The 10,851-nt window shown below is 45.3% G+C and overlaps 2 protein-coding genes across 10 annotated transcripts; one reads left to right on the forward strand and one right to left on the reverse strand.

Annotated features, from left to right (window-relative positions):
• Window positions 1-101: 101 nt before the first annotated feature.
• tdrd6 (tudor domain containing 6) lies at window positions 102-9,008 on the reverse strand. 9 transcript variants are annotated; one of them, XR_008947268.1, is made up of 16 exons: window positions 8,503-9,008; window positions 2,816-7,939; window positions 2,662-2,741; window positions 2,494-2,553; window positions 2,372-2,426; window positions 2,172-2,239; window positions 2,035-2,086; window positions 1,898-1,959; window positions 1,760-1,823; window positions 1,611-1,675; window positions 1,499-1,534; window positions 1,342-1,394; window positions 1,203-1,263; window positions 1,036-1,106; window positions 891-929; window positions 102-593 (listed from the first exon to the last, which is right to left on the reverse strand). XR_008947268.1 is itself a non-coding variant. In XM_057016323.1 (16 exons), the coding sequence occupies exons 2-14, from the start codon at window positions 7,851-7,853 to the stop codon at window positions 1,036-1,038; spliced, it is 5,769 nt and encodes a 1,922-aa protein (XP_056872303.1). In that variant the 5' UTR covers window positions 7,854-7,939; window positions 8,503-9,008; the 3' UTR covers window positions 102-593; window positions 891-929. The 9 variants fall into 9 exon arrangements, 2 of the variants coding, with proteins under 2 accessions (XP_056872303.1, XP_056872302.1); XR_008947271.1 differs by having other exon boundaries at window positions 1,203-1,266; XR_008947269.1 differs by having other exon boundaries at window positions 1,036-1,126; window positions 1,203-1,266; window positions 1,495-1,534.
• Window positions 9,009-9,131: 123 nt separating this feature from the next.
• On the forward strand, window positions 9,132-10,637 carry sf3b6 (splicing factor 3b, subunit 6). The gene is made up of 4 exons (XM_057016331.1): window positions 9,132-9,286; window positions 9,479-9,597; window positions 9,938-10,076; window positions 10,201-10,637. The coding sequence occupies exons 1-4, from the start codon at window positions 9,257-9,259 to the stop codon at window positions 10,288-10,290; spliced, it is 378 nt and encodes a 125-aa protein (XP_056872311.1). The 5' UTR covers window positions 9,132-9,256; the 3' UTR covers window positions 10,291-10,637.
• Window positions 10,638-10,851: the final 214 nt, after the last annotated feature.

Here is a 10,851-nt window from a genome sequence, read left to right on the forward strand (position 1 = left end):
CTCAATAGTGTTTTTAAGGTCAAAATAACCGTTTGTGTGTCACACCACAATCACACATCTGAGTAATGAGTGTTACTGGGTCAAAGAGGAGGGAGGAAACGTAACCTTTGTAATGTTTATTGTGCCAACAGAAACATCTTGAGCATGAATGTGCACAAAATTACAAAACGGTTCATCAGAAATTGCTTTTCAAAGTCTGTGTCGAACAAAAGATTTATAACCTCAACGAAGAATTAGGAGGCGTTCATCCGGATCATCTGGGAGGCAGCAGGACTCACAAACACTGAGCACAAACACACCAACTGTCAACTCTGTTGATTCTTACTGGACCAACAAGTCTTTCTCTATCTGAACAATAAAGTTGGCCTGGGGCCCAAAGGAAACCCGCCCAGGTTGCTCTATTACGTCAACATTGCCATCAAAGCAGGTGACAAAACAGGAACTAGAAGAAAAAAAACTCAAAAAGCAGTTTGGACCAATTCAAGTTAAACTTCTAACTCAGATGGGAAAAAAAAGAATGCTGGTGGTCACTCCTCCCTCAAAGGCATCATAAATGGCCAGAGACCGACGAGAGATCTTTGTCAGCTGTGCATCTAAAACAAAATAAGCATTTTTATTAGCTGTAACTGAAAAAGAGCAACAAAGTTCTAAAACAAAATCGAGACTCGTTTTCGCCACATCAGCGAGGAAGTGATCACGTGTCTCCCCCTTCCGGCACAAACCGGTAATTACAACTACAGTAAACGTTTTACTTAACGGTTTAAAACTTGTACACATAAAAACGGTTTCCTGTGGGCATCTGGAACTGGGAGAGTGGTTTGAATGCAGTCTGCTTGCTGGGCTCCAGTGCTCTCCTGTAATTGTAGACAGATATAATTCCCAACACTCACCACAGTGGTTTTCCTCCTTAAGAGAGTCTCAGTGTCGTCCTTGAAAATGAACAGACCATTAAAATGATGTAAAATACAGGAATAGAATACTTAAACTCTGAGTTGTTCTGACTGAAACCTCCTACAGACGTCACTTGATAATTACTTAGGCCTGTTTTAGAGGAGTTTGCTGCAGAATCTCAGACTCTGATTCGACTGTTGCTTCTGGCTGTGGGTCTAAAAAACAAGAGGAAAAACTAAAATAACTTAATTTAACAGTCGATCAGAAGCAAACTTATGGATCCTAAATGGAGGTGTCCCACCGGGGATTACCTGCGCTGACGTCCCCCAGGTGGATCTCTTCCACGAGTGACGTGGCTTCTTCCACCAGCTCCTTCTGAAAGCAGACACTTGTCAGTACTGCGACTCTGATGTGGGTCATTGTGGACGCTCACAGACTGAACTCCAGTACCACTTCTGGGCCAGAACTCCTTTGGGCCTGTTGTTCCGTCTCAGATGGCAACGCTGCAGAAAGACAGACAGTCGAGGCATCAGTAACATTTCCTCAAATAAGGTCAAACCAAACCATTTTTAATTAAAACAATGGGGTAAAACGACGATTCACCGACTGATTGATCCTGAGGAAACACTGACTCCACTGGGACCTAAAAATAAAGCAAATAAGTAAAAGGCTGCAGGTTCCGGTTTCACCTGAGGTTCCTTTAACCAGTTTAAACGTACCGTTTCCTCTGTTGCCCCACAGACAGATTCAGCTGCAGCCTCACAGCTGCTCCCACCACCCTCGTCTGGATCAGTACATTAGAGCAACCCAATCAAGTTAATCCATCATTCACTATAAAGGACGTAAGAGGGCGTGTAAAGCCTCCGACCTGAGCAGGCGTCTGCCAAACCGGCCTCTTCCACCGGACGAAGGGGCCCTGTGATCTCGTCACCCTGAGCAACAGAAGAGAGACGATGCTGAGGCCTCAGATGTGGCAGATTCGGCAGCTCCAGGACAGACGTGTTACCTGATCTGGATGGAGGTCCGGGCTGGTGTTCACCGCACTTGCTGTTGCCTCAACATGCAGGGCTGCAGACAGAAAGACAGACGTTTAATAACACAACAGAAATAGCCTGTAAAGACCCGCCCAATGAGAAGTCAAACCTAAATGAGTGTCCCGACAAGGGTGGGTCTCCCCTTCAGTCATCCAGTCATTCTAAAAGAGAACAGGTCCATCAATGACACCGAAGATTTGTTCAATCCAGGAAACATGTTCAATACTTAAAATACTATAAAAATACCTGGACCAGGACATCTATGGAAGCACCTGACACCTCTTCACCTTTAGCCTGCTGCCATGAGGGATCACCTACAAAGATTTTAGGGCACTTGTGAATTTAAAGTTGCTTTTCCTTCGTCTTCAATGATATTTAGGCCTTTTAACAACTTTCTTTAAAGTAAAGTCTTTTTTTCCAGCCTGAGCATATGCAGATTTTCTCACCGGGTGGAGGAAACACGGAGGAAGGGGACACCGACTCCTTATCAAGAGGGCAAAACTAAAGAAAAATCATTTTAATTTGTGATGCAGGTCTTTAAACAACAGACCAAAGCTGAAGCCAGTACCTCCTGCAAGTATGTTTCAGAAGTCTGAACTGCTAGAAGACCAAGAGCTTCACGGGGAACCTTCGCAAGAACAAAAGTCCAACAATCAGCCCGGTCCACTCACATCTCACATTAAGATCAGTTCAGTACCAAAATGTGTGTGTGTGTGTGTGTTTTGATGGAATTCACCATTTTCGCTGTGGTTGTGCTCTGAACAGGTTTAATCTTGGCAACAGGAAGTGGGTTGTTGGTGTTCTCTGCCTTCACTCCTGAAGACACAAAGGAAAAACAGAAACTCCATATTTGCACTCGTCGATTTTAAATAAATAAAGATGCAGCTTACCAGAGAAGCTCTCATTGTCAACACTGGTCTCAGAGCAGATGCAGTTGTTATCGTCTCCATGGAGACATATGAGGTCGGCCTCTAAATGATCCACGTCCTCTGTAGGATTCTGCTCCACTGGAGTGTTTAAATCATCTTGTTCTGTTGGGCCTGGTGCTGGAGCAGCCTCCTCTTCATGGCTTTCTGGACTCGTCTGGTCAAAGCTCATTAACTCAATACTTTGGTCATCGTTGGGGCACCGTGGAGGAGCCTTTTGATCCTCAACATCTCCTGACAGACGCTCTTCAGCTCCTGCAACAGACGTGGTTCTGCTCACCACCTCAACATGCAAAGTTTCTCTCAAAGGCTTTTCTGTCATCTCATTTTTTGAATCCCCGCCTCCTTCCGGCGGCTCCAAAGGAAGATGTCCTCCTGGGCTGGATGGCTTCCTTTCAGTTGGAGGGAGATGAAGCTCTGCGTGGTTCTGTGCTTCACGGCCGTCTGTCTGAGGCGAGGCTGGATGTTCCATCTGATCCTCTGCTCGGGGCGGCTCCATTAATGTTGAGCCAGGCTGCAGAGGAGTTTCATATTCAGGACTCGGACCAACTGCAGCACGCTCAGATGTTGAGCTCTTCCACGTTGTTTCCAGAGCTTCGTTTATCACTCGTCTACTAGTTTCCATTTCCACAAAACATTGGATTTTTTCTTCTTCTGTGGTCACTCCATTATCATTTCCAGAGACACAGACCTCCGAGGTTTGTCCCAAGTCTTGTTGGCTATAACGCGGGGAACCAGGCAAAGGTTTCTGCAGGTTCTCCGAGCCCCTGCTGATGTCAGCCGCCGGGGCAGAGTCTTCCAGAATTTCTGAAGGGGCAGAAGGTGATTTACAGAGGTCGTCTAGGCAACCGCCATTAAGACTGACCTCCCACATGGATCCACGCTGCCTTATAAACTTGCATTTGAACACCTTTTCTGCGTTGCTACTCATTTTTTCCACAAACACGCAGGTTGCGTCTGGATCCAGGGGTTCCTCTGCAGCACCGTGCAGGAGACAGTGGATGGTGAAGATGGGAAGCTGCAGGAAATGTTTCTCCAGCGTTCTCATCTTTGACAACGGCGTTCTCGCTGCGTTTCCAAAATCCACAAACTCGACGACGGCCGTTGTGCTGCTGCTGGTTTCCCTGACGACGGCTCGATACCAGGAGGAATCTTCAGCAAACTCTGCCCGGACGAGGTCGCCTGGCTGCACCTGGCTGATGACCGCTTGAGGAGCGGACTCCGGATCGTTGAGCTTGGCCACCATCGAGGTCAGCTCATCCTCGTCTCTGACGAGCTGCACGTAGAAGCTTGAAGGGCTGTGGCAATAGGAGACGTAAACCTCAGCTTCCAGTCCTGGTTGGATGCACTTTGAGGGCAGATCTTTCAGTGTGGGGAGTTTTTCTACAACTTTTTTCTTTGGGTCTGATATCTTGGATTTTAACAGTCTGGTTTCAGTGACTAGTCTATCTTTTGGTCTAGCATCAGAACCTGCTAGTCTCGAACAATTTCGTGTATTGCTTGGAGATCTTTGGTGGGGAGGTCTGTACAGCTCTAATGGAGCGGGTTTGACCTTCTGGCTGTTTTCACAAAAGGGGCGCGTTGGCTTCTGGTCCAAGTCCAGAGTCACTTTAGTGTCCTGCACGTTGCGAGTTGCCTTTGCAATCTGGGGGCGACCTTTTGTCCGCGGCGTGGTTGGAGCTGCTCCGCGACTCTGCTGAACAGCACGCTCGTCTGTGAGCGCCTCAATCCGAAACAGCTTTTTAAGCTCAGCATTGATCTGAGTTTTTTCATGATACAGCTCAACCAGGAGCGTCCCGTCAGATTCCCTGGCCACTATCAGGGCCCTAAATGAACGTTCTGTCACGTTGGACTGAAACCACCTGTTCACCTTACGGGGAACATCCACGGGGACGTCAGAGAGACGGCACAGGACCGCCTGGGCAGGCACCGACATGATATCGTTTACCTTCTTAGGAACCGGAAGCAAGTCAGACCTTTTCACTTCAATGGTGTCTCCATAATCCACAAAGTGGACCAGGACAGCCGGCGTCGTGGCCTTGATCTGCCCTCTGTACCACTGTCTGTCGGTGTACTTTGCAAAGCACAGCATCCCCAAACCTGTCGGGCACTTTGTGTTCTCCAGCTGTTGGCAGAGTTTGTTGAGTTTGATCTTGAGGTTAATAATTACATCAGCGTTCCTGTTGGGCTGGCAAAAGAATTCCCCAACGCTGTTCACACATGTCACCGTCATCTGCTCCTCTGTTCCCACTCTGATGTTGTGGGTGGAGTAGAAGTACGTGTCAAGACAGACGGAGGTTGGGGGGTATTTTTTAGCAGCTGCACTCCTGAACATGTTGGCCATAGTGCTGGAGGTGCTTTCAAAAGGAGTTGCTAGATCCACAATGTGGAACACAACGCCTTCTTCGTTGTGCATGACAGCAAATATGGTGCACTTTAAAATCACAAAGCTGGATGCAGTGGTTTCCACGAAGCCCTCAAAACTTGCTATTGCTTCTTTATTCCACTCCATTGTGACAGAAATGGGGTCAATGGGGTTCAGCAGACTGCATCGAAGAGCTTGGCTGGGAAGCGTGAGGAATTCTGGACTGATGCTCCTCAGGTCAAAGAGGGGGATCTCCTCTGTCTGGCCATAGTCAACGAGCAACACCTTCACGTGGGGCGTCTTGTAGCGGTGAACTACAAGTGCCCTGTACCACAGTCCATTTTCAGGGCGACGAGCGACACAAGCCGCGTCGACAACAGGCTGAAAATGGCTGTTTCTATAGTAATCCTGGATGTTGTGCATAAGTAAATTCAAGGTTCCTGTATTGTGCAACAATTGGCACCAGAAGTTACTTGGGCTTTCGATGTAGGACACGGTGACATCAAGGACACTTCCGACAGGAAACACGGACATCTTGAAAGCAATAGCTCCTTCCTTACTGGTGGGGGGAGGAGGAGTGTGCTGGCTTGGGAGTAACGTTTGGTGGCTACTGTCTACATGTGGGCTGCTGCGGTCGAGCTGTGAGGGAGGAAGACCAGCACAGAGAGCATTCGTCCCGTCTTGGGGCCGTCTAGTCAGCTCAGCTTTTTCAGCGAAGCCAGCCATGCACATCAGAGCCCCGACATCCTTTTCACCTTTTGCTTTATCGAGTGTCAGCCAGACCGCCAAGTCCCCATTGTGTTTGTCCGCCACGTGAACGTTCACAGCTGCGTTCAGCACCGCGTGTCTGAAGTATTCACTGGCCCTGTGACTCCATTCTCCAGCTTTGGGTTTGACGCCAGCCAGGGTGCATTTGAGAGCAAGACAGGGAAGCATTTTGAACTCCCTGGGGAGAGCAAGGATGTGGCTCCTATAAACCACTTCTGTGCTTCCATAATCTACAAAGAACACTTGAATGTGCTTCTCATCAACAACCTCGACCACCTTGGCTCTGTAGAAATCCCCATCTTCGGCCTTGGCAGCACAATAGAGCCCGACTGCAGGATTTGACACTAAATTTCTCTTCAACGGATCTTTGTAAAGACTTTTGATACGTTCCATCAGCTCTTCTAACTCATTTGCATAGTTGAATGTTTGAATCCAAAACTCTGATGGATTGGACGCGTGCTGCACGATGGCTGGTTGAGAGGAGTTCAGAGGAAGGTCTTCACAGGGCAACATCTCCACTATTGTGTTGATTTCTCTCTCCCCTTCTTTTCTGACTTGCTCAAGTTGACTGTGGTCGTACGGTGTTCTTGGGCTGGCAAAATCTTCCAGCAAACAGCTCTTCCTGGAACCAAACAAGTTGTTCAAGTTCACGTTGTCTTCCCCGTGAAGCGTGACGAAGTAGACCCCCTCACAGATGTTCTGATACTCAAATCTGGCAATTACCGTCTTGTTGAGAAGAAGACTCTTCAGAAAGTCGATCTGGCTGCTTGTCCAGCCACCACACCTGTCCGCAATTCCATAAAGGGAGCAGATGTACGTCACGACTGGCATCCTGAAGAACTCTGCAGCCAGGGGACTCACGTTCTCAACTTGGACACATTCCTTATTACCGCAGTCAACATTTAATACTTCCACCACTTTCCCACTTGGGAAAACCTGTTGTAGAACAGAGCGGCACCATCTGCCATCACTCCTTCTCGTGGCACATGGAAAACCAATCAGTTCTGGACTCACGCTGCACCTGCTCATTCTACCCTCGCAGTAAAGGCTGAGGTGGTCAGACAGTTTCTGCAGTTCTTTAGAGAATACCTTCAGCTGGCAAAAGAACCGGTGGGGGTTGATCACATGGGTGACAACAACAGTCTCAATGCTGCCAGCTGAGATTTCAGGGTACAAGAAGACATCTTGCCGATGCAGACTTTCACTTGCTCCCGTGGAGACGTGTTCGGCTTCGGAAAATGCTTGAGCATTACTTTGAGGCTGCAGTGACGTTACAACAAAGTCCCGAAACAGCTCTGGAGACAGCTTTCTGGCCATTCCCAGATCACACATCTGCTTCGATATAGAAGGGATGTCCAGGAGAAATGTTCTGTGTGCTACGAATACATCTTGCACATGTGCATAAACAGATTTTCCAGGAAGATATTTCAGGAATTCTAGAGCTATGGGAGACCACCTATTGTCGTTTGAGAGGGGCAAGGTGTTAGCTAGCACACAATATTCCACTTCAGGTGGTAGCTGAAAGTACTTACTCTTTCCCCATGCAAGGTTAGCAGTGATGGTGCTGTACGTCATTCCTCTGTCAATGAGGAACACACTGTATTTGTTATCACTTCTCGATACAATGCGACATCTGTACCAAGTGCCATCTATCTGAACCAAGCACTGGTCACCATGTTTTCCTTCAAACTCTTGAAATTTCTTTCCAGCAGTCTGAATGTCTTTGGCCAAGGATTCGTATTCTGCCCTACTCTCCTGGCAAAACTTTCCCCAAAACTCCACAAGCGCACAAAGCGGATGCAAGTGGACCTTGGCGATGATGAGTGTTATATCCGCTCCTCTTACTGGAAATCCTTGGAGTGATGACATTTTGGCAACTTCACGCCTCCCAGGTACACATAATCACCTAACACCAAGCTAGCGGTGTGGATACTGGACGTTACCTGTCAGCAAAACTGATACAGAGCACATCACAAAGACATGGTAAGCATTGTTACGCTTAACACGTTCTATAAAAATAGAATTTTAATATAGACAGCAGATAATGTAGATTTTTACTGACTGGCAGAAATGACATATTCTAATAAGTCTACAACTAATGTAGTGCAATTCATTTTACAATTTGTGCTGAATTTTTTGAACCTTAAACCTTATTTAAATATTATGTACATTAGATAGAGTAAAATTTTGGTCCTGGACAACACTAAAAATTATATTTGTTTAATGTCAATATCGTCATTACTTTAGCCACTCGTGGGGTCCAGAACTGATCCCATTGGTTTATAAATTATTTTATTTATTGGCAATATTATTTTGTGGAAAAAATTACACATAAAATGTAGTTTCGATTCATGGATTCTAGATTAGCAACATTAGCCACAGCCGCGGACGTTAGCAACCCGCATGTGACAGAATTAAATGACCAAGTTTAATTCTGGTCCGAATGTTTTTACAAAGGTTTTTTTTCTCCGTGCACAAGACGTGACGTTAAAAAAAATCGTGAATCGCTATTACTCACTGTCTTTTAATCGTGAATATTCCGCCGAGTGTCCTTAAACTTGGCAGCGCTAAAGCGACGTTACTGTTCTCACTCTTTCCACGAGCCGTGGAAACTTCTACAGTATCTTTGTTCCGATTCGACGGGAGATCCGGCGAATTCTTTCTGGAAATTGTAGTGTTACGTTAACTTCAATCGCCACAGCAAACTATAGTTAGTAGTTTTAAGTTTAGCAACATAACTAAGGTGAGGGTTGAAGTCGCTCATGACCTTTTTTTTTTTTTTTTTCGTAATCCGGAATTTACACTGTTCCGCCCGGTCAACATAAATAAACCCACACGACCTAAACCAATTAAAAAAATAAAACAATGAACCTGCGTTAATATCCACTTGAAAGTGTGCACTCTATAAAGTATGATTGGAATAAATGTTTCCCTTCTTCATTAGCACCACATGCTTTAAATGAAAGACGTCTTCTGGCGGGTGAAATCTCTTTTAAAAGCGTGTTGCCTTACAACAAAAATGAATTTTCCAATAAACGCTATTCTATGTTTACCGTGAAACAAGTTTGTGCCATGTTTTTAATAATAAAGTAAAATAGGACAATTGCGAGCGCGCCGCTAATACACCAGTCGGCCACTAGGGGCGCCATGGCCCACCATTGAAACCGGAAGTGCGTCATTTTCCCCCTGAAGCTGCCATTTTGACGGAACGGGCGAAAAGAGTCGTTGCGAAGCTACGTTTTTGTTTTAGCGGTACACAAAGTTCTCTCACCATGGCTATGCAAGCAGCAAAACGCGCAAATGTAAGTATTGTTAACTCGGCTGGTGTGATAAAGTGATGAATAGTTTGAAAACCTTTTTCACTGGTTGGGCCTACAGTCTCTTTATGGATAAGGACAGCTAGTTAGCATGCTATCAAAAACAAAACACATGCGTTGCCATTTTTAATAAATTTATGTCTGATTTTGTCCTATTATCAAACTCGTTGACTGAAGATACGATTGCCACCGGAGGTGAACAGAATCCTCTACGTCAGAAATCTTCCGTACAAGATCACGGCCGAGGAAATGTATGATATCTTCGGCAAATATGGGCCAATTCGTCAAATCAGAACGTAAGTATTTGGCATTATTGTGTCCCCGTGGCATCAAGTACAGCCATAATCCCAAATCTATTTTCACGTTCTTCCACCCTTTGTTGGATAAGAATATTAAGTGAAGCTTAATCTGAGTTTCTGAAGCATCATCATCGCTTCATATAGATGCTTAATCCCTTAATAATCGTTGTGAATTAATTAACTGCAACAATTGGACTCTACTCTTGCATATATAATGTTTGTACTCTTGTGCACGTGTGTAATCGGTACGGTCCTGTAGTACACTAGTTCTTTGCAAAGTTAGAATGATTCGGTTTTGTCTTTTTCTGTGCGCTTTAATTTTTTGGTTGCTTTTCAGAGGGAACACACCAGAAACAAGAGGGACAGCCTACGTGGTCTATGAAGACATATTTGATGCCAAGAATGCCTGCGACCATTTGTCAGGCTTTAACGTCTGCAACCGTTACCTGGTGGTCCTTTACTACAACGCAAACAGAGTATGTATGATATTATAGCCGCTGTGGTAGAGTGGCAAGATCTATTGTGATGGTAAACTACAGCGTGTTATTGTTTTGTCATATTTGCATAATCATTTACTTTTGTCTTTTGTCAATTTGGCAGGCTTTCCAAAAGATGGACACAAAGAAAAAGGAGGAACAGTTGAAACTTCTAAAAGAGAAATATGGAATCAACACAGACCCTCCGAAATAGCATTCTTGAAACCCTTTTTTAGCTTCATGTCAAGAGTTTTACTTTTCTGTCTTTACAAAAACACCTTTCTCCAATAATACATAGACACTGTTTAAAATGACTGTTTGGACAGTTGTGATCTGAACCGTGAGTGAGGTCACTGTCCAGAATTCCCTTTTTTGTTTGATTTTTTTGTTTTGTTTTCTTTACCAGAAGTGTCGTATTTATCCTGAAAAACATACAAAAATCTGAAGCTCATTATTTTTTTTGTTGCATTTTTACATAGCTGTCTTTTAATTCAAGCCAATGATATCTGTTGTGAAATCCTGGTGAGCAGTTTCTGTACAATAAATGATTTTTCTCTTCAAGCTCCCATCTCCCCTTTTCATCCTGTCTGAGCTGGTTGTCTCTGGGGGCTCAGTATAGAACTCAATATTTGAGTAAAAAAAGATCGGCGCTGCCCAACCGGACAAAATAACAAGCAATGAATTTGGTCCTGAGGCTCTCGGACGCCACCCCGACAGCGACATCTAGTGGTGATATAGAGAAGAGACCTGCGGTAGAAACTGGTCAAGCTTCAGT

The sequence above is a fragment of the Takifugu flavidus genome, chromosome 19 (assembly GCF_003711565.1).
Source record: "Takifugu flavidus isolate HTHZ2018 chromosome 19, ASM371156v2, whole genome shotgun sequence".
Taxonomy (NCBI): domain Eukaryota; kingdom Metazoa; phylum Chordata; class Actinopteri; order Tetraodontiformes; family Tetraodontidae; genus Takifugu; species Takifugu flavidus.

What these genes read in the sequence shown, in the direction of transcription:
- tdrd6 (XM_057016322.1), bottom strand. Translation starts at nt 7,853, where the DNA reads ATGTCATCACTCCAAGGATTTCCAGTAAGAGGAGCGGATATAACACTC. An exon ending in TGACAATGAGAGCTTCTCTG is followed by an intron (nt 2,742 to 2,815) that starts GTAAGCTGCATC and finishes TTGTGTCTTCAG; the next exon opens with GAGTGAAGGCAGAGAACACC. An exon ending in TTTGGCAGACGCCTGCTCAG is followed by an intron (nt 1,676 to 1,759) that starts GTCGGAGGCTTT and finishes GTACTGATCCAG; the next exon opens with ACGAGGGTGGTGGGAGCAGC.
- sf3b6 (XM_057016331.1), top strand. Translation starts at nt 9,257, where the DNA reads ATGGCTATGCAAGCAGCAAAACGCGCAAAT. An exon ending in AAGCAGCAAAACGCGCAAAT is followed by an intron (nt 9,287 to 9,478) that starts GTAAGTATTGTT and finishes CGTTGACTGAAG; the next exon opens with ATACGATTGCCACCGGAGGT. An exon ending in TTTACTACAACGCAAACAGA is followed by an intron (nt 10,077 to 10,200) that starts GTATGTATGATA and finishes TCAATTTGGCAG; the next exon opens with GCTTTCCAAAAGATGGACAC.